This window comes from Lycium barbarum, chromosome 5, assembly GCF_019175385.1.
Source record: "Lycium barbarum isolate Lr01 chromosome 5, ASM1917538v2, whole genome shotgun sequence".
Classification (NCBI taxonomy): Eukaryota; Viridiplantae; Streptophyta; class Magnoliopsida; order Solanales; family Solanaceae; genus Lycium; species Lycium barbarum.
This window is the reverse complement of record NC_083341.1, coordinates 22,294,992-22,318,191: the sequence shown is the minus strand read 5'-3', so window position 1 is coordinate 22,318,191 and position 23,200 is coordinate 22,294,992. Positions and strand designations below refer to the sequence as shown.

Genomic DNA, 23,200 nt, shown 5'->3' with positions numbered 1-23,200 from the left:
AATAATTTATTTTGAACAAGTAAAACAACTTGTATGTCTTATGAAGAAGTTGTATAGGTTGGTTTTAAATTTCGTCCATTAGGAATATGACACGTAATAAATAATAATTTAAAAAATATATTATATCTGAGCATAAGACAGATCAGAGCCTGAATTGTCACTTTAAAAAGAGAAGGAGGAAAAAACAAAATAATTAATAAAAAATTAAAAAAATACTTTAAAAATAAAATAAAAAATAGGTAGGTTAGTTTTAAAGGAAAAAATGAGTCAAAAGGTGAGCGGAGGAGGGTATTTTTAGTACAATAGGTGGATGAAAAGTATAATTAGATCTTTTGAAATAGTCCAAGGACATTTTTGACCTTTTCCGTATATTCTCTATGTATATAACTGAAAATTATTATTATTTCAAATTTTCGTTCATCGTGGACATCAAAAACAGATAACTGAAGAGTTATTTACATCTAAAAAATTTAAATATTAAAACTAAGGACTTCGCTACAAGTAAGAAATTTTTATTAGTATCAGTATTTTTGTATCCGATAGTATTAGGTCTTAGATAAAAATTACTTGATAAAAATTCTAAAGTAAATTCAAACGAAGGACTTATGAACCTGAATTAATCATTTTTTCAATATATATTACAAATAACTTCAACTATGAAAATCAAGTTAAGATTAGTCATGGAACTTAGTAAAATTTAATTTTGAAAAAATTGAAATTCGTGATTTCAGAACTTATGAATTGAATTTGTGCACACTATATATGACTTATTTGGGAGTATTTGGTTTATAACGTCTACTGAAATTTCCAGAAGAAAAAACAAATGGGTCAAGCTAGGTGGGTTGAGCTACATGTCATTATTTGGCCCATCTAAAACCAACCTATTTAAGCCCAAATAAATTTTTGAGCAGAGTTAGCCAATGACATTCCTTTATTGATTCAACCCATTTTGATCCGTCCAATTCATCTCTAACTACTCATCTGCCACCCTAGACATGACTGATGATGTTTTTCAAAGAAATGTAAGTTCCAGATATAGCAACAGAAATCCCAAAAACTAAAATCAACCCAATAAACATAACTTCTATATAAAAATTCCTTGATAAAGGCTTCTTGATCTTGAGGTAGCATAGGCATGGCAACAATATAGACACACTAACGCCCAAAAATGCGCCTGTAAATATCATGACATATCCGAAAAACGGAACGGCTAACGCCACACTGACTGTGCTGATGACCAAAAATGTTCTGATGAAGTAGCTCACGATAAATTTACTCCTTCGAAATGGTAATGTATCTTCAATAGCAGTCGCAATTGGAGAGACGATGAGAGCGTACTTGGTTAATGGATTGATCAATGTCGTGTATATCGCGATTTTCGAGCTAATTTTTTCAGTAGGGAGATTTAAGGTTATTTGTGACATCAAATTTTGCCCGTACATTAAGTAGCCCATAGTTGCCATTGATCCATATGTGAAGGTGCTCAGTATAAAGCATAAGAGCAGAACCTGATAGAAAAAGAAGAATGAGTTAAGTTATATACTGATTACAATGGAAAATTTATTTACAACTACTTAGTTTAATATGGCGTGCTATCGCAGTATATTTATCATTTATTATAAGTTGCCAATGAAAGCATACTTAGGTACTTTCTGACACGAATCCATATTTAGTCAGGTCTCATATCCTGTTTGATCAAACTTATTTTTCTTTAAAAGTATTTATTTTTTTCAAAAAGTGCTTATAAGTGTAAAAAAAGTGAGGTGTTCGGAATAATATTAACAAATTATCCATGAACTAATGTCTTTAATTAACCGGGTGTGTCACACCCCAAATATTCATTTAGTTTGAAAAGAAGGGAGTATTAATTAAATAGAGTTATCAATGAGTATTAATTAAATAGAGTTATCAATTCTTTCTTTCGTAAGTGACTTAATTTTATAAATATTTTTATATTATCCGGGAAAAAAATTTAAACTACTATAAGAAAAGGGTGGGGGCAACCTGTTAATTAAATGTAGTTGGGTGGACTATCACAAGTTTCAGGATACTTTTGATATGTTTTAAATACACCGCTGTGTAAAAAGAAGGGAAAATAAACTCTATGTCTATTTGGAGAAAATATTTATCCAAAGTAGCTCATATTTCTAATATTACCCGAAATGGCCGTTTTATACATTATTGTACACTCTTATACAAGATTTATACATTGTCTACAGTAAGTGTATAATATTGTATATTGTATTTATAAACACTGTTGCAAAAATAAAATGTTGGGTATGGAGATGCAAATTAAAAATATGGCTACGTGAATGTAATATTTTATGTTGGATTGCATATTATTGAAATTATCCCAAAAACGAAACGGATGGACCACATGTTACAAAAAATATATATACCTTAGGAAATTGGCTCCTATCCTTCATGGAATTGCATATTGTTGGGAAAACAGCATGACCACAATAACAAAATGTGAACATACTCACAGCACCTATCAATCCACTCCATCTCCAAATATCACCTTTCTCTTCAAAACGAACACCATCGACTGCACCAACCCAAAAAACAGCACAAACCAAAATAATAGAGGCAAAAACTCCTCCAAAAGAAACATAAGCCAATAAACCAAAGTTCCTCAGCCATGTTGTTGGCAATATTATAAGAGCAACTAAAATAACAAAGCCTTCTCTTCCTACAATTTTCAAGCTTCCAACATGAATTTTTGCATTTGGGAATAATTTTTGCAAATTGTCACCTTCTAATATGAGGAGTTCAACAGCAATTAAGTATAGCTCAAGGTACAAGAAAATTGATATTATGACTCTCCCTTTGTTCCCAAAAGCAAATTCACCAATGTCAGGATATGTCCTGATTGATGGTGAGGCACTCATACATTTTTGTAAAAGGAAGCCTGTATAGCAACATATAATTGCTACCAAGAAAAGAATCATTAAACATAACCATCCTCCTTGTGAAAGTGCATAGGGTAGTGATATAATTCCAATACCTGTATGAAAGAAGAAAAAAAAGGGGGGGAAATAAATATTTCCACAGTTAGGTCACTTATAAGGTAAGGCAGCCCGGTGCACTAAGCTCCCGCTATGCGCAGGGTCCGGGGAAGGGCCGGACCACAAGGGTCTATTGTACGCAGCCTTACCTTGCATTTCTGCAAGAGGCTGTTTCCACGGCTCGAACTCTTGACCTCCTGGTCACATGGCAGCAACTTTACCATGTGACAAGTTAATTACAGATAAATCTATATAATAAGTATGTAACTAGTTGATCACCTGATATAAATAGTAAGTAATTAACTTGTTATAATATATTAAACTATACTAATAACATAAACCTGATACAAATAGTAAGTAACCTGCTATATTACATTAAACTACACTGATAATGCAAATATTATTTGCACCATAAGTGTATATAACTAAATTAGAGAGAGAAAAGGTTCACATGTTATTGACATGTTTTGAACAAAAGTGAAGCCAAAAGAAAATATTGATAGTAAACCAAATTTCAAATATACGAAACAAAAAATTTAAGTGATTATGAATTATTGGATGTGTCTTGGAAAAAAACATAATGAGATATTTACCAGATAATGCATTAATGCCATTGAAGCATGTTCTAAAGAAAGAGGTTCCTCCTATACTAGGCTCCAGAGTTTGTGGGATCTGATTTTGACTCTCAATTCTCTCCACACTATGGGATTCCATATTTTCTGAGTGCCCCAAACATCCAAATGTGCTACTTTATATATTGGGTTTTGGCAGATTTGTCTAGAAAAAAAATACTCTCTCTGTTTCACATTGTATTTCTCACTCTTTTATTAATAGGTTTAAAAGAGGGTACAATTTTATATTGGAATTGTTCTTGAACTTCAAATCTCTCTATTGACCCTTCATGATACTGCGATGTTCACGGGGGAGGGCGCGTAAAAAAGCAGGACTAACAGACTTGTAGATTGCAAGCCTCGGAAGAAAGGCATATGAAACCTTAAGTAAATCTCACATCAAGGCGGGAGAAAAAAAATGAAGTTCTACGAGACAAAAGTACAAGTTTATGCGCATTTTTGAACTCGATAATAGCGTAGCCCCACGACAAATCTGTGAGGCCTATTGGGTCAAAGGAGACAATACGTATCATCTACTTAGATCGTGATAAAGATGTATTATAGATGAACTCCCTATAGTACCAAAGTCAACATGCCTGCCTGTGCCGGGGGCATTTCTGGTATTTCGAAATTTTTATGCTTAACCTCTGCTTTACTAAATGTTACATTGCGTGAACCTTTTGCCTTATGGATAAAAAGGTTATGCCTGTCTGCCTCTATGGTTTATCCTTACTTATTACGTGGGCCCCCCTCCAACTTTCATTCACACGTAATTGGCAACAAATGTGGGCACGTAGCAGCCTTTGATGCCATCATACAGTGCGCTCCGCATAAATTTGCTATTTCATGTCCAGCTCGCTATTTAACTTACCAGTTAATTACTTAAATCAAATTTTTTTATTTAAAAGTTTGACTATTGATGTAATTAGAGAACTAATAATTCTTTATCTAGAGCTCTAATGAAAAGGAGCAATGTTTCTGAGAATTCCAAAATTCAGTTCTAACGAAGCAATTACTCAGACAGGTAGCGATTCAAATCCATAATTTAGGGGGGGGGGGGGGGGGGGGGGGGAACAAAAAGAATGATAGAAGGTGAGAACTTGGACTTAACCAATGATAAGAGTTGAGACCAAAAAAACCAGAAGCTCAAGAAACAAATAGAGTAAAACTAAAATTGCACTTCATCAGGATAAGAATAAAAATGTGATATTCCAAAAATAATTGAAAAAGTGTATTTAGTAGTTGAAGTTGCATTTGAACATGTATTTAATTTGAAAATGAGTTAAAGATTTTTAAGTGAAAAAATATCAACTTGGTACTCATCTTTTCTCAAATTTGAGACTCATCTTCAAAAAATCAATTCAAAAATTAGTCCAGTATACAACCAAAGATGTTTTAAAAAAAATATGTAACATCTTAATTATACTTAATTTATTTTTTAAACATTAACATTTGATTTTGTCAAAAAATATCGTGAAATTTGTTTTTTACCTTAATTTTCATCTGCGTTTGGGCCCGTGATAACTAGTTCTAAAAGAAAGATTAGCCAAATGTTAGTCATTCCTTTACTGATACATTAGTGGTCCTAAAAGGGTGGATATTTATAAATAAGAATATGACCCTTGGGTTTAATTCTCTTCTATAAGTAATTGCAATATATATATTGTCACATTGAATGGTTATATATTCATTCTTATTGTTTCTTGTTTCCATTTTAGGAATGTCTAGACGGGAACAAACTTGAAGTACTTCAAGTGGGAGTGGCATAGAAAGTAGAGTTAGGAGACAACGTAAAAGAATGCCTCATCGTAGGACTTATTGATGGTCGGCTAAAAAATGCGTATATTTATTCATTGTTTGGCTCACATTCTAATACTATTTATCCTTTTTTTTAGTATTATTATAACGAGTTGTGCATAATATTATATTTAGATGTGTCATAAAATGGTGTGATGACGGAGATATTTGGATCAAAATTGAATTAAAGTGCCGAGAAAGGAGTTCACTTCATATTTGGCATATATGTTAGAATTGGAAAAGGAGTGTAATGCACAAATATCCACGTTGAAGGCTTGTAGGGATTGGACAATTAGTGTTATAATGATGAGATGGTGAAGGCTTCTAATGGAATACCTAGCAGCACTATAAATTTGTCTATGTGGAAGCAATTGAAGCAAACTGCCCCAAAGTCCAATATTCAGCATTTGGATTCCATCTCAGAAGTGTCGTTTTGTTCACTGGAAAATTGTGCGCGTGCAACGCATCGCGCGACGCGGCAGAAAATTGTGCGTGCACAACGCACCTCGCGACACGGGCTGCGTCCCGTCAGGCTTATTTTCAGCAATTTTTCCCGGTGCTAGTTGGAATTAGTTTTTAAAAGTCCAGGCCTATTGGTACCCTATAAATACATATTCTACACGGCTTTTACACAACTTTGGACCTAGAGAGAGCTTGGAGCTGCCGTAGAGGCCATAGTTTTTATTACATAGGGGGTAGGGGAAGGGAAAATGGGGGAGGGAATTACAATGTGGGGATTCGAACCCTCACCAACAAGGTGAAAGTTCAGGTAGCCAACCAACTGAGTTACTAAGTCCCTACGCCGTAGAGGCCATAGTTACAGGGTTTTACCTTCTTTTCTCTGTAATACTCATTTTTACATTTTTATTCGGATGATTTGTTGTTTTCCTCCATGTCTATGTAGAGCTAAACTTTTTAATTCTAGGGTTGTGGCAAAGACATGATAGTTGGTTTGGCGACAATTTCTATCGATTGAATTTCCATATTTTGGGTTGCTTATTTATTCTTGTGCTTAATTGTTTAATTACTTGATCACTATTAGATACTATCTGTGGTGCGTGAATTGAACTAGGAATAGGGAATTCACATACGTAATAAGAATAAATAGGGCTTGCTCGATATAATCGTTTCGCTAATAAGGATAGGAAAATACCCTTTAGCCTTACTTAATTGAATACGGAGAAGTAAATGCTTTTTTGTTACTTTCTGGCGAGCATAGGGATATAGGCATTAGAGTAGCATCTACAGGCTTGTGAGCAACTCGGAAGATACTTATAAAGTTACAATTAACCCGTCAACTAGGAACCCATGAAATAAGATAGGTAAAATTGTCAGAAGACTAACTGGATTGTCGAAAGCCATGACCCTGGAACTTTCTCTCATCTGATAAAGCTTGTAGTCTTCGTCACAATTGTCTCAGTCATAAAATACTCATATTTATTTGTTTACTTTCAGTTATAGTTTAGTCACAACAAACACTTTGATTGTTACCTGCTTGAATAGTTACAACGGAATTTGAATTAGTTGAACAGTATAAAATCTAAGTCTCTGTGGGTACGATATATGGACTTTAAAATCTTATATTACTTGTACGACCGCGTATAGTTGCCAGTGCATTTGGGAGCAACACTTATATTGGTAATGATTCACATTCAAAACTTGAAGTCATCAAAAATAATGTCTCGAGGGCGGTGCAGAATTTCTTAAGTGACCAAAAGACTGAGCGAAGGGAAAGGGAATTTAAATTGGCTCCTAATGCTTCCATACTTGATCATATTCCTTTTTCAGTTAAAACGAGATGAATTGACTCATTTTATAGTGATTTAAATTTGGGAAGCTCCAACTATTTTAGCGGATTCTCCCAGAGAATCGTTGGGTGCTGTATTAACTAATTTATATCACGAGATCTGGCCAAGTACGTCCTTTTGGTATATGTTCAGGCACTAGAAGTCGAGCGAAAGGAACATTACCTGGAGAATATTGTAACACCTCGTAGCTTCGGGCGAAAGTTTGACTCATAAGATGATAATATAATGGAACCAATATGAGGGTTATAGAAAGTGTTTTGAAAACCAATTAAGTCATAAGAAATGTCTTTGGGCAAAGAAAAGTTCGAAGCCATTCTACGGGACATGTTTGCAAGTGAGTTTATAGAAGGTCTTACTTCCAACGACTATAACCCCTTTATTATTTGGGAATTTGGGAAAACTTCCTCAATGAAAGTTGTATCCCTTCGAAATAGCTTTCCCACGGTATATTATGGGTCTCAAACAGAGCTGTGTACAAGGAGTTATGTCCATTTTACCGAACACTGTGCGAAACCGACACCCGCCACTTCTGCAGGCGCGTGAGGGCGCGTGCAATGGCCATGCGTCGTGCACCGATCGCACAAAAACCCCCTCTCTGAATATAGACCTGCATGGGGGTCGTGCGCTGCTTGTGCAGCACGAGCCCATCGCATAACAGGGTCAAAAGTCGGGTTTACGCGTTTTAAGCTATATTTAGGACTTGGGGTTTATTTCCCCAGCCCCCCATTCACGAAAATTCTCTCTAAACTCATAGAGAACAAGTCCCAAACCTCAAGATCTTCCAAGGTAAGTTTTTATCATGATTCTAGGTTGAATTTAAATCCCTAATCCCTTTCTAACTTGAGTAAACTCTTCTAATCCATAGAGTTAGGATTGGAACATTATTGTTGGATGTGGAAACCCTAGAACCCGAATTCAAGAGGATTGGACTTCAAAAAGGTAATGTTTCTACTCTCTAAACATTTATAGTTGTGAATTGATGACTTCTTGGGAGAATAGGGTTTGATAAAGAGGATTATATGAACTATGCTAGAGTTTTGGATTGTTGACTTGGGATTGTTGTATTCATGTGGGTGATGAAGAATGATGTTAATTACACCTAATTAAGATTGTAAAATCACCTAGAAGTAACAGAATGGGAATTGGGTGAAGAAATCACCATTAATGGAGACTGTGGAGCTGCATGCCCACTAAGTGTTTGATAAAATGCTTAGATGACCAAAGCATGAATATTATTGCTAATATAGAATCCCTTTGACTTGTATTGATATAGATCAAAGTTGAAAGGGTTGACGAACATTGTATTACACTCAAAGGCTGGAATTAAGGTATGTGAGGTTAACTATCTACGTTAGGGAATGTTCATGATTCTCCCTACGCCTCATTCTTCATACTTATCAGTAATTTGACTTAGAATACAGTTTAGCCCTAGTTTTATGATATGTTGTAGAACTGTTATCTTCTAGGGTTGCAGTTACAGAATTCGTTCATGGTTATCGATTTGAATATCATGAACTCAGCACGTAATCTTTATAGACTTATGTATTGTTACCACATGAGTCTCAGTCTAGAAATTCAGTATGCTTAGAAACAGTCCGTGTTTTCAATTCAGTCCAACATGTCTATTTCAGTTCAGCATTGTTCATTGTTGTTATGGTCTCAGTCCTTATTAATTAACCATAATTATACATATGTGATTTTGCCCGAGGGCACAGCACAGTCTTGTGTATACGTATACATGGCCGAGGCCATTGACTGACGCACTACTAGGCCGAGGCCATAGCGTGCATTTATTATTGGGCCGAGGCCCCACATATACAAACACAGATAATACAGATGATTCAGATACAGAGCAGGGAGTATTCATATCTCTACTTCCTTGCTATTACAGTTACAGTTATCAGTTTCAGTTTCAGTATTTTATTGCTTCAGTTGCTTTACATACCAGTACAATTCAAATGTGCTGATGTCCCTTTTTATTGCTTGGGGGCCTGCATCTCGCGATGCAGGTAACGATATACAGGTTGACGACTCAGCTATTTAGGAGTGCACGTATCAGCTACTGGTGAGCCCCAAATTCCTTCGGGGCGTTGTCAGCCATCCAGTTATTTCAGTTTATAGACAGCTCTATTATTCAGTACTCTTAGAGGCTTCATAGACACAGTTCAGATAGTCAGATATTTATTATGTTAGCCTTGTTGGCAGTCGTTCAGTTGTTTGGTTTAGCCATGTTGGCTACTTTCAGATATGTTCAGATTGTCTAAGTATTTCCGCATTATGATATTTCAGTGAGACTTTTAGTTAATCAGCATGTGTTAGTTTTATTTTATAAATTAGTTATGTTTTGGTATCACATGTTGATTCAGCCAACCAGTTGGTTCGCTCGGTCACATGCAGTCAGACACCGGGTGCCGTGTTACGTCCAGGCCCAGGTTCGGAGCGTGACAAATATGCAGCTTGTTATTGCACTTCTTTTCTTTTAAAAAAATGAAATTATGTTATTTGTCTGTTCATTAACATATCATGTTTATCTTCTTCTTTTTTAACGGATTGAGACTTAAATAAATTAATAAAATTAAAATTCATGTACATAAATTCACGACATACTGAGAAATGGTTTCAATATTGGTTAAAGTATTTAGATGTGGATGACCTTTCAATTTCATACTAAATGTAAATCAATATTATAAAATATTTGGTTGAATGTGCAAGTTACATGCACAAATTGATTATAGCGTATATTGATTAGTAAAATTTGCATAATTGTCTCTTATATATCCATGTGGCATCAAAAAGTATTATTGCTAACTTAAACAAGGGTGAAAACAATAATAGTGAAAATTATCGAGGTCGTAAAATGTGGTATGTACTGAAAGAAAAAGAATCTCTTGAGGTTATAAACCATTTTTACTCACCTAGAGGAGGGTAACACTGCTCAAACACATAAGCGATTTAGAAACTTTAAATATTTATAAAAAGAAAGTTGCTTGTGAAATTATAGTAAGTTTAGTGGTTGATGATCTTATCCATGTATGTGAACAATATCATACTGCTCATGCCATTTGGGTACACTTAAAAGAGGCGTATGGTCGTACAACAGTGACTCACCTTAGACAGTTGACAATCAAGTTTGACACATATAAAAATTGGCATGATCATAGTATCAAGTTTGCCACATACAACAAATGTCAAATATGATTGTTCAACTTAAAAGTGATGGTCATATTCTCTCTAATGAGTAGCAGGTTCAGGCAGTAATTTGGTCTCTTCCCAATAATTGGGAATATATGAAGGTTAAGAGCCCGTTTGGATTGGCTTATAAGTTGCCTATAAGCTGTTTTCAACTTTTTTGAGTGTTTGGCTAGCCAGGTTAAAGTCATTTTGTGCTTAAAATAAGCCCAAAAAATTAATTGGACCCGTTTGGCTTAGCTTATCTAAACCAGCTTATTGATACGCTCAAATTACACCTATTAATGGTATAACGCGGACGTTGTCAAATATAGTAACCCAACGAGGTTGGGGTCGAATCCCACAGGGAATATGGTGTGAAAAGATTACTAAAGTCATAGATGCTAGGTTCTAGGTCTAATGTCTTAATCCGATAATTTGTGTAAAAGTTGGTTGTTTCTATGACTAATTGCTAAAATATTGCTTTGGTGGAAATTTATGGTAAAAGAAACTAAGGTTGTGTCCCCGCTAGATAGGGTGTATGATCATGGGTATTGATCTTGATATACTTATAATGGATCATTATATGAATGCACTTAATCTCTATGTGAATCTCTACTATTTCCCAATAAATAAAGATTATATCTTTCTATGATTTTCCCAAATATAAGAAAGTGATAATGACGAACGATTAATCATGCCAAGTAAATTCTTCTTATTCCTAAGTGAATTTATTAAACAAAGTTTAAAGCTTTGAGTTCTTGTTAATTATTCTTACCAACCCTAGTTATTTTCCCAACTAAATTAGGGTTTATGGCTTTAATCAATGTTTGCAACCATTAATTATGAATGAAGAATGAAGAATAATTAAACCCTAATAATCCATTATTTGTATATCAATCACAAACCATATCACCAAACACCCATCATTGGGTTCACAACCCTAGTAAGGGAATTTAGCTACTCATGACAAAGAATAAGAAATAAGAAGTTGAAGAATTCATTATTGCTTACTTTGGAATGAAAAAGGAATTGGTAATACTTGAATTGATGTTTGAATCTTCAAAAACTAGAGAGAATTTAATGTTATACGTCAAGAGACAAAAATATAATGAATGATGTCTATTAAAAACCCTACAATAGCTATTTATAGGTTTTGGAGATACAAAAGTTTCAGATTTGCACTTTGGTCCCGTCATGGCGAAATACGGTCTGTAAATCACTTTACGGACCGTAAAATTGGTTTACGCCCAAGTTGGCTGCTCAGTTGTGTGCAACTTCTTCTTTTGAAATACGGACCGTAAAGTGGTTTACGTTCCGTAAACTGCATGGTCGTATTTCAACATCCAACACTTCGACTTTCTGCCAGATGCTCAACTGGTTAAATACGTGATGGAATACGGACCGTAAACTGAAATACGGTTCGTAAACCTAGCTCGTAAACCACCATCTTCTCAGCTTGACTTTCTGGTTCTGTTATCCTTAAACACGACCATGGAATACGGCTCGTATTGTAGAATACGGACCGTAAACTTCAATTCACGACCTAGTTCTGCACTTCAACTGTGATTGTACCGAATCTGTTCCTTTACCTGAAAAACACTAAAAACCACGTAAAATCACATAGGCTTGCTTGATAACAAGTAAAACTTAGAGTCAAAAAGCATCGATTGTGGCGTAAAATCACGCCACATCAACACCCCCAACTTAAAGTATTTGCTTGTCCTCAAGCAGGCCATACCACACAACGACTCAATCTAACACTTAGATATCATAGAATAACAATGTCTACATCGGTTTTGACTTGGAACTTCTGGCATGCATGTTTCCTTTCAACTGACCACCCCAACTGTCTATTGTAAAGCAATATACACAACTTAAGAACGTTATGACTAGCCATGAAGCTTCAATACATGACATTACATTATCGAACATGCTATTGTGCATACAAACGCTACTTTCGGCAGTCACTTTATTTTGTTCAATTCTCCTCCTTATGCCCTCACATAGACCAAAGAATGTCCCAACACACATATATACGACAAGAATGGGACGAAGATGAAAGAGAAGAGAAAAACACTCAACACTCAACACTTAGAAAGAGTTCATATCTACACATGCAAATACCATAGGCTTGCCCTTATTTTCTATATTTTCATCCTAGGATCGTTCGGTTGTGATCACATTAGGACTTGTTTCGGCTTGTAATGTAGGCTTAGGGACGGTTAGGATACTTTTTGGGTATGAGTGACTCACCCTCCTTGACACTACAACATCACTTTACCTTGATTTGCCTCTTTTCTTTCCAACCCCTTTATTTTCTTTCACGTTTTCGACCTCGGTGTGGTTTTATTCCTATCCAACTAGCAATTCTTTTTGCGTTTCAATTTTCTAAATGTTTTTTTTTGAATTGATATCAACTACCACATCGACTCTCTATTAGCAAATTCCACCACCCCCAACCTTTGTTCTCAACATCTACTTCACATTTAATTCACCCCCAACTTAGGCGCTTGGCCTCGTCTATCTCGTAGCATCAAGGAGGGAACGGGTGCGAAGATGGGTAAATATCACAACGGGTGAGGTTTCATTCGGCTAACCAAGAAAAAGGTCAAAAAGGCTAAAAAAGGGACACTAGTGATATTTTCAGCTTTTGGAGAGGCTTATTTAGGCACAGTGACTTATTTACACAAAGAAAGCCTAAGATCATTTCACAACCAAACTAACTTTCGCATTTCAAACACGACCAACCAGGCAAGTTCTAGATTATACATGCGTAAACAGAATTAAACTAACAACTCACACACACATCGGCACAAGGACAATCATTTTTACACTTGTGACCTCCTAAGTAGTCATTCATCACACACAACACCCCAATAATCACAATGTCATATAAAGAATCAATCATGTCAGACAATAACTGTTCTAAGTATGCAATTTTCCAAAATTTCTAAGGGGTCAAACCACAACACATGCCATCAGTTACAAAGTAACACCAAGTAAGTCAAAATTATTCTCTTCAACCTAAGAAACATCCTAAACATGCCAGTTTCAACAGAATAAAAAAACCTCTCAGGAAAAGAACTCTGGCAAAGAAAAGCCGAGGGGGTTCCTAAACACATATTTACACTACTCTACTATCCATTGGTCCCAGATTGGGACGGTACCATTACAGCTGCACATGTAGGGGATTGGAGGAAAAACAAGGCGGTAAGCAAAAAGGACCGGGAGGCAGATCAGTCCGGTGATGACGACGACACTCAGCTAGAGTTGAGTCCGCGCCGTGCTTATGGGATTGATCCAGTAGGATCCGTGCTTATGGGATTGATCCGAAACACCTGTCGTGGGAACCTCAGGCCCAGTAGTAGCAGCACCAAACTCGTACCCTACTGGATCAATCCCATAAGCACGGCTCGGACTCAACTCTAGCTGAGTGTCGTCGTCATTACCGGACTGATCTGCCTCCCGGTCCTTTTTGCTTACCGCCTTGTTTTTCCTCCAATCCCCTATATGTGCAGCTGTAATGGTACCGTCCCAATCTGGGACCAATGGATAGTAGAGTAGTGTAAATATGTGTTTAGGAACCCCCTCGGCTTTTCTTTGCTAGAGTTCTTTTCCTGAGGGGGGTTTTTATTCTGTTGAAACTGGCATGTTTAGGATGTTGCTTAGGTTGAAGAGAATAATTTTGACTTACTTGGTGTTACTTTGTAACTGATGGCATGTGTTGTGGTTTGACCCCTCAGAAATTTTGGAAAAATGCATACTTAGAATAGTTATTGTCTGACATGATTGATTCTTTATATGACATTGTGATTATTGGGGTGTTGTGTGTGATGAATGACTACTTAGGAGGTCACAAGTGTAAAAATGATTGTCCTTGTGCCGATGTGTGTGTGAGTTGTTAGTTTAATTCTGTTTACGCATGTATAATCTGGAAGCGGAATTATCCTTGCCCGTCGACACAATGCCGTGATAAGGCACGGAAATACCATGTTCTGGTTGGGCTTGTGTGCCCGGACATGCAGCTCCTCAGCTATCAGTTCCCCAATATCCATCGGGTACCTTGACATGAAGGAGGCAATAGTGACTGCCTGATTGGTGGAAAGGGTATTATCTGCCTGTGTTGGAGTGATCCTGTACCGCAGCAAGGTCCACCAAAATTTGGCCTCTGTGGACAAATAACTTTTAGTGATCTTGACCTTCCCATCGTTAGTCCATTTCTGCTCATGTGGTTCAGATGTGATAAGTGCTGCAGTCCATTCCCTGACGGATTTGTTGTCCTTCCTGTCTCGTTTGTCTAAGAACAGGCTCAGATCAGTAGGAGCCACAAAATCATCACCAAACAGGACCCTGTTGATGGCTTTGGAGGAGATATCAACCAGGGAGTTTCGGACCGTCACATTTTCCAGCATTGGGATCTGATGCCAGGCAAGACTTGGCTTTTTCATCGACCTCAAGACGGCCCCATAGGATGCATAGAACTCCCGCACAATATGCGGAGCATACTCTCCCGGCTCATGAGTGAATGCATCTAATTTGTATCCTTTGATGGTATCATCCAGCTGTGGGTGAGCTGAAATACCATCGAAAATCAGCCGCCGTTCTTCAAATATTTTCCTCGACGGCTGCCCACCAGTGTCAGACCCGACCATCCCTTGGTCATACAACTCCTTTGACCCCTTTACCGAGAACCGCAGCTTCTCCTCCTCCAGCCGTTTGGTCCTTACGACAAGCTTGCGACCCTTAGGCGGCGTTCCATCAACCGGATCACTGCCCTCACTCAACCCTGCTGAGTCACTCTCTGGTGGAGTTTGGGTGGTAGCCCCCCTGCTTGATGCTTCCGCGTCGGAATCCCCCTCTTCAGACTGGGAGGCTTCCGACGTAGATTTGGACGGGGTCATAGGTGAGGGCTGTGATGTGGTTGCCGCTGTGTCTTGGGTAGGCCCCCCCTGACTTTTGGTGGTGGTATCACCTCGGCGTACTCGGATCCTGATTGTTCCCCTTCCGAATTGGAAGGTTCATCCATCAATCTTGAATCCGAGCGCGTTTTCCTTTTCTTGCCCGTGCCTGGGGCCCCCGCTTTGCTTGCTTTCCTTTTCTGACCCATTCCTGCAAAAGACACCACATATTAGTTACCATGGAACATCCAACCAAAGATAAGATAGTTTGACTGTGCACAACATATATGTTCTGTCTGTGGTCGTAAACACAAAAGACGGACCGTAAACTGGTTTACGGTCTGTAAAGTGTGATTGTAAACTGGGCAGTTTTCTCGATAACATTCTGTTCCTTCATTAAAACTTAAATACGGACCGTAAACTGAAATACGGTCCGTAAAGTTAGGTCGTAAACTGCTCTTTCCTTGTGATAACATTTTGTTCATTCAGACACGCTTAAATACGGACCGTAAATTGTAATACGGTCCATAAAACGTGGTCGTATTTCGCACCACAGACAGTTACATATGCTGATTTCACAATTTTATTTCACATCTTGGTTTCATGTTGTTTTGGGGGATTAGGTTACTCAGACTTCACCTATTGTTTTCCAATTTTTTATCATTCCCGTAGGAGTCAAGCCATTGGTGGGCAGACCAAAATTTCAAATTTTAAATTTGAAGTATGGAATGCCCTCCAACCCATTTGGGTTTTAAGAACAATTACCCATGAGAATTTACAGAGTGTAACATATTTGTCCCCTCAAAAGATCATTAACCAAGGTAGCAGCACTTAATTTCACAACCCAGTCTAAACAATCACTTACCACTAAGTTCAAGTTCACAGATAAAAATAAGAATGGGGAGCATGAATCATACCTTTCAATGATGAATCAGACCACTAGAAGCACAGAATTTTAGAGCACCACTGCAATCACACACGAAATTAAACCTAGGGCAGAGGGAGATTTCGAATTCTTGGTGAGATGGAATTGATGGTGGGCTGGGTTTTGATTGTGGGTGGAGTTTGTGTATTTATGGTGGTTAGGAAGATGAAAAATGATGGGTGAAGGTGGGGAGCGTGGGAATATGAAAGGGGAGGGAGACTTAATTGTGGGAAAATCGTGGGGATGAAAGAAGACGTGAAGATGGAGGGAAGGGAAATCGTGGGGTTTGATTCATCTGCTCTTGATTTAAATCGTGGTGTATTTAAATCGCTGCTTTATGTTTCATTTTTTTTTATATATATCTCTAAATACGGTCTGTAAACTAGTTTACGACCCGTATTTAGAGTGGTTGATGAGGGCAGAACACTGCAATGCTTCATGTTAGTTTACGATCAGGTTTAAGGGCCGTATTGTGAAATATGGTCCGTCCTCCATGATTGTAAACTAGAATCTTCATTACAGTGCTCACTGTTTAGTGACATTGTTAAATACGCCCTGGTTTACGGGCCGTATTGTGAAATACGGTCCATAAACTTCAGGCGTATTTTGCAATGTTGCGAAACAGTGTCTTACAACTGAACTTCCCTGCTTTTCAGCAGACTTTTTTTTGTGATATATTCCTGCACCAAAACAACCATTACCCTATATGTAAAATAAAACAACAAAGAGAAATAAACATTACACTTAGGTTGCCTCCCAAGAAGCGCTTGATTTAACGTCGCTGCACGACGGTGGTGACCAATCACTCATTCTCTTGGTACACCAGATCATTGTTCGTTCCGAGGTGTTTCAACCTGTAGCGATCAACAATCCTATCCTCCGAAATCATTCCGTGATAGTGCTTCAATCTCTGCCCATTCACCTTAAATGTTCGAGTACCATCTCCGGACTTCAATTCAACCGCTCCATGGGGTGAAGCACTTACCACCTCAAACGGACCAGACCACCTGGATTTAAGCTTACCCGGTAGCAACTTCAGCCGCGAGTTAAATAGCAATACAGAGTCACCCTTGTAGAACTCTCGCTTCAGAATAGTCTTGTCATGGTATTGCTTCATCATCTCTTTATAAAGGGCTGCACTCTCATATGCCTGGTACCGAAATTCATCCATCTCATTTAATTGAAACAACCGCAGCTTGGTTGCTTCCTCCCAATCGATATTCAGTTTCTTCAGCGCCCACATAGCTTTGTGCTCAAGTTCAACCGACAAGTGACAAGCTTTCCCGAATACAAGCTTGAAGGGTGAAGTCCCAATTGGAGTCTTGAAAGCAGTCCGGTATGCCCATAGAGCATCATCGAGCTTGCGGGCCCAATCAGTTCTATTGGCATTCACTGTCTTTGCTAGAATACTTTTGATCTCCCTATTGGACACTTCAACCTGTCCACTTGTCTGAGGGTGATACGGCGTTGCCACCCTATGCTTCACACCATATTTCTCCATTAGTCCTGCGAACGCTTTATTGCAAAAGTGGGATCCACCATCGCTGATTATTGCCCTCGGAGTACCAAAACGAGTAAATATGTTCTTTTTGAGGAACCCCATAACACTCTTGGCCTCATTATTGGGTAAAGCCACCGCTTCTACCCACTTTGACACATAGTCCACAGCTACCAAGATGTATTTCATGCCACCAGAACTCACAAAAGGTCCCATAAAGTCAATCCCCCAGACATCGAACACTTCCACCTCCATAACAAAATTCATAGGCATCTCTTGCCTTCTGCCGATATTCCCTTGCCTTTGACATTGATCACAGGACCGCACCAAAAGATTAGCATCATGAAAAATAGTCGGCCAGTAATAGCCGCACTCAAGTACCTTGGCTGCAGTCCGGTTTCCGCTATGATGACCCCTAACAGGAGAGTCATGGCATGCTTTTAGAATTGCCATCACTTCACTTTCCGGAACACAGCGCCGAATGATGTTATCAGCGCATGTTCGGAACAAATAAGGCTCGTCCCAATAGTACTGCCGAGCATCCCGCAAGAATTTCTTCTTTTGGTAAGTTTTGATATCATCGGGAACTATACCTGTTACCAAATAATTGGCAATATCAGCATACCACGATGCTACCTCCATCGACACAGCCAACACCCTTTCATCTGGAAAAGCATCATCGATATCAAGCTCATCAGAAGGTCTCCCAGCTTCTTCAAGCCGAGAGAGATGGTCAGCTACCTGGTTTTCAGTACCCTTTCGGTCTTTTACCTCGAAATCAAACTCTTGCAGCAATAGTACCCATCTGATCAGTCGCGACTTTGCTTCCTTCTTTGCCATGAGGTATCTCAAGGCTGCATGATCAGTATAAACCACAACTTTGGACCCCAACAAGTAGGCCCGAAATTTCTCGAAGGCAAACACAATGGCAAGCAGCTCTTGCTCCGTCACTGTGTAATTCATCTGTGCAGCATTCAGCGTTCTGCTAGCATAATAGATCGGGTGCATAATTTTATTGTGCCTCTGCCCAAGCACAGCACCTATTGCGAAACCACTAGCATCACACATCAGTTCAAATGGTAGGGACCAGTCAGGAGCAACAATAATAGGAGCAGTAGTGAGACGCTCTTTTAATTCCTCAAACGCCTTCTGGCACTTCTCATCAAACACAAATTTAGCCTCTTTTTCAAGAAGCTTGCACAAGGGATTGGCAACTTTAGAGAAATCTTTGATGAAGCGCCTGTAGAACCCAGCATGCCCCAAGCAACTTCGGACACCTTTGACTGAGATAGGTGGAGGAAGTTTGGAGATCACATCAATTTTTGCTTGATCGACCTCGATTCCTTTTTCAGAGATTTTGTGACTGAGGACGATTCCTTCCCTCACCATAAAATGGCATTTCTCCTAGTTTAGCACCAGATTGGTCTCCTTACACCTTTTGAGCACTTGACCCAGATGGCCAAGACAGTCTTCAAATGAATCACCCACTACCGAAAAATCATCCATGAATACCTCCAAGAATTCCTCTACCATGTCAGAGAAGATTGACATCATGCACCTCTGAAAAGTGGCTGGTGCATTACACAAACCAAACGACATCCGGCTGAATACAAATGTCCCATAAGGACAAGTAAAGGTGGTCTTCTCCTGATCCCCCAAAGCGATGTTGATCTGGTTGTAGCCCGAATAACCATCAAGGAAACAATAGTAGGAACGCCCTGCTAACCTGTCAAGCATCTGATCAATGAAGGGCATAGGGAAATGGTCCTTGCAAGTGGCTGTATTTAGCTTGCGATAATCCATGCAAACTCTCCATCCGGTGACAGTTCTGTTCGGGATCAACTCATTCTTCGCATTCGGCACAACAGTGATGTCGCCCTTCTTAGGAACACATTGGACCGGGCTCACCCATTTACTATCAGCAATCGAGTAAACCACGCCTGCATCTAGCCATTTGATGATCTATTTCTTGACGAACTCTTGCATATTTTCGTTTAGTCGCCTCTGATGCTCTACACTTGGTTTGCTGCCCTCATCCAACTGAATTTTATGCTCACAAATCCCAGATGGGATACCTCGAATATCTGCTATGGTCCAACCAATAGCACGCCTATACTCCCTCAATACCTCCAAAAGCTGCACAATCTGCTCCTCAGTCAATAAGGCTGAAACAATCACCGGTAGTGTATTGTCCGGACCAAGGAACTCATATTTCAGGTGTGATGGGAGCTGCTTAAGCTCCAACTTAGGTGGCTCAATGATCGAAGGCTTTGCTGGAGGAGTTGTTCTATTTTCCAGATCAAGTTTCAGCTTCTTTGGGCGGTATGTGTATGAGCCCAACCCAACAAGTGAATTAACTGTCTCCTCATAGCCTTCCATGTCTTTAGCATCGAAATTCATCAGAATACCAGCCAAAGCCTCACCCAAACTCTCTTCTTCCATCTTGAACTCCACTGATTCATCAACAACATCGAATGAATCAATTACCGAAATACTCTCGTAAGCACTTGGTAACTTCATCCCTTTGCTAGCCTGAAAGGTCACTTCTTCATTGTTGACTCGGAACTTTATTTCATTTTTTTCAGAATCCATCAAAGCCCTCCCTGTAGCAAGGAAAGGTCTCCCCAGAATGATAGGAATGTCCCGATCAACAGCACAATCAAGAATAACAAAATCAGCGGGCAACATAAAATCACCAACCCGCACAATTACATCATCAACCACCCCAACAGGTCTTTTGATAGACCTATCAGCCATCTGCAATCTCATTGTAGTCGGTCTTGGCATCCCCAAACCTGATTGTTTATATATAGCAAGGGGCATCAAATTTATACTCGCCCCATTATCACACAAAGCGCGAGCAAAATCATGGTGCCCAATAGAACAAGGAATGGTGAACGCCCCAGGATCTCCCTTTTTCTGCACAGTTGTAGTTAAAATGATGGAACTCACGGTGTGATTCAAACTCACGGCGTCATGCTGCACCGTTTTCTTCTTTGTCAGCAATTCCTTCAAATATTTTGCAAAACCCGGCATCTCCTTGACAGCTTCCAAGAAGGGAAAATTCAGAGATAACTGCTTCAGCTGATCATAAAACTTCTCAAACTTAGCATCTTCCTGCTTCTTTACCAACCTCTGAGGAAAGGGAGGTTTAGATTTGAAAAGCTATGTCAAAGGGTGGAGAGCCCCTTTTACAGCCTGCTTGCTCGTGTTATCAGCTTCCCTAATCATCTCTGGAATATCAACCACCTTCCTGTCAGTAGGAATCTCATCAGTGATAGAGGGTGCTTCAGAATGCACCCCATTCTCATCATCTATCGGCTCAAGATCAATCACCTTCTCAGCAGCTCCCTGTATTGTTTTACCACTTCTAGTAGTAATGGCAAACACATTGTTCAAACCGCCTCCCCTATTCTTCGGATTTGGGATGGTGTCACTTGGAAGTCCTCCCTTTTTAGGAGGGTGCTGCTCTCTAGAAACATCCCTCATCTGCGACTCAAGCTTCTGAATAGCCGCTGTATGAGAACCCACTGTTTCTGTCAGCCCAGATAAAGTCCTTTCAGACTTCGATTGATTTGCCAGAATCTTCTCAAGCATTGCTTCAACTTTCGAACTACCCTGTTCTGATGACTGCCCTTTTGGTGGTATATAAGGATTGGAACTCTTGTTCCCAAAATTGATGCTGTTGTTGTAGCTCCCTTGGTTCGCACCACCATAGTTATTGTTGTAGTTCCCAGAGTTGTTGTAAGCACCTTGACCTTGCTGAGGTCTCCATTGATTCTGATTTTGATAGCCACCTTAGTAATTTTGTCTTTGATAACCCCCTTGAGAGTTATTAACATAATTGGCATCTGCAACCTGCATGGGTGGCCCATCAAGGAACGGGCCATCTTGAGCATGGTACATCCCTTTTGGCAAAACTACATCATCCTCACACACATTTACCTTTTTGATCTGAGATTCATCGAACTTCTTTGTCAGCAAGGAAATATTTGTTGCAAGTTCTGCCAATGTTTGCTGGGTATCCTGATTCTCCTTCACTATATTCTGGAGCATAGCACTACCATACGGTACCACATCAGCATTGTTTGAGTGCCAAGACTGATTATGAGTTGTCAGCTTGTTAAGTATGGTGGTCACTCGTCGAAAGGTCTTGTTCATAAAACACCCATCAGCTGCATTGTTAGCTACTGACTGTGTCACTGGATCTAACCCTAGGTAGAACTTCTCCATCAATATATTTTCCGGAAAGCCATGATTCGGGTTCTTCTGCAAATACTCTTTGAACCTCTCCCAGGCTTCATATAGTTGTTCCCCCGGTCGCTGCTTGAATTCATATATCTTGTCGCGAATCTCAGCCTTCTTGCTAGGGGGGTACCACTTTGTAAGAAAAACAGCTACCATCTCTGCCCATGAAGTAATCGAATTTCGGGGCAGCTTCTCGAACCATGTTCTTGCCTCCCCAACTAAGGAATATTTGAATAACCTCAACCGAATAGCATCTTGTGAAACATTGTTCTGGATGTGATTAGCACACACATCCACAAAAATTTGCAAATGACGTTGAGGGTCATTCTCAGTAGAGTTCCGAAAGTATCCCTTCAGTTTCAACAACTGGTATAAAGATGAGTCAATTTCACAGTAGCATCTCCAACTCGAGGTTGAACAATAGCAGATGCATAGTCCACCTCATGAACAAGTTCAGCAAAAATATTCTCATCATCAGATTCATTCGCCTGATTATTCAACCGATTCACCTGATTACCAGCACGCTGATTCTGCTGATTTTGATTCATGTTCACCTAGTTTACACATAGTAGCAAACAAGGTGTGATGGAATAAGCAAAAGACTTTAATCAAAGCAAACACTATTTAGTAATTTCAAAACCGTATTCCCTGGCAACGGCGCCAAAATTTGATACGCTCAAATTACACCTATTAATGGTATAACGCGGACGTTGTCAAATATAGTAACCCAACGAGGTTGGGGTCGAATCCCACAAGGAATATCGTGTGAAAAGGTTACTAAAGTCGTAGTTGCTAGGTTCTAGGTCTAATGTCTTAATCCGATAATTTGTGTAAAAGTTGGTTGTTTCTATGACTAATTGCTAAAATATTGCTTTGGTTGAAATTTATGGTAAAAGAAACTAAGGTTGTGTCCCCGCTAGATAGGGTGTATGATCATGGGTATTGATTTTGATATACTTATAATGGATCATTATATGAATGCACTTAATCTCTATGTGAATCTCTACTATTTCCCAATAAATCAAGATTATATCTTTCTATGATTTTCCCAAATATAAGAAAGTGATAATGACGAACGATTAATCATGCCAAGTAAATTATTCTTATTCCTAAGTGAATTTATTAAACAAAGTTTAAAGCTTTGAGTTCTTGTTAATTATTCTTACCAACCCTAGTTATTTTCCCAACTAAATTAGGGTTTATGGCTTTAATCAATGTTTGCAACCATTAATTATG

At 38.8% G+C, this 23,200-nt stretch overlaps 1 protein-coding gene and 1 non-coding gene across 2 annotated transcripts; one reads left to right on the top strand and one right to left on the bottom strand.

Moving 5' to 3' along the window:
* Nucleotides 1-725: 725 nt before the first annotated feature.
* LOC132640715 (amino acid transporter AVT1I-like) lies at nucleotides 726-4,133 on the bottom strand. Its single transcript, XM_060357443.1, has 3 exons — nucleotides 3,602-4,133; nucleotides 2,400-3,007; nucleotides 726-1,508 (listed from the first exon to the last, which is right to left on the bottom strand). Exons 1-3 carry the CDS (start codon nucleotides 3,720-3,722, stop codon nucleotides 990-992), a joined length of 1,248 nt encoding a protein of 415 aa, XP_060213426.1. The 5' UTR covers nucleotides 3,723-4,133; the 3' UTR covers nucleotides 726-989.
* A 17,832-nt stretch (nucleotides 4,134-21,965) lies between these two features.
* Nucleotides 21,966-22,071, top strand: LOC132643093 (small nucleolar RNA R71). Its single transcript, XR_009583539.1, has one exon. It is a non-coding gene; the product is annotated as a small nucleolar RNA R71 (small nucleolar RNA).
* Nucleotides 22,072-23,200: the final 1,129 nt, after the last annotated feature.

What these genes read in the sequence shown, in the direction of transcription:
- LOC132640715 (XM_060357443.1), bottom strand. Translation starts at nt 3,722, where the DNA reads ATGGAATCCCATAGTGTGGAGAGAATTGAGAGTCAAAATCAGATCCCA. An exon ending in TGGCATTAATGCATTATCTG is followed by an intron (nt 3,008 to 3,601) that starts GTAAATATCTCA and finishes TCTTTCATACAG; the next exon opens with GTATTGGAATTATATCACTA. An exon ending in ATAGGAGCCAATTTCCTAAG is followed by an intron (nt 1,509 to 2,399) that starts GTATATATATTT and finishes TTTTTCTATCAG; the next exon opens with GTTCTGCTCTTATGCTTTAT.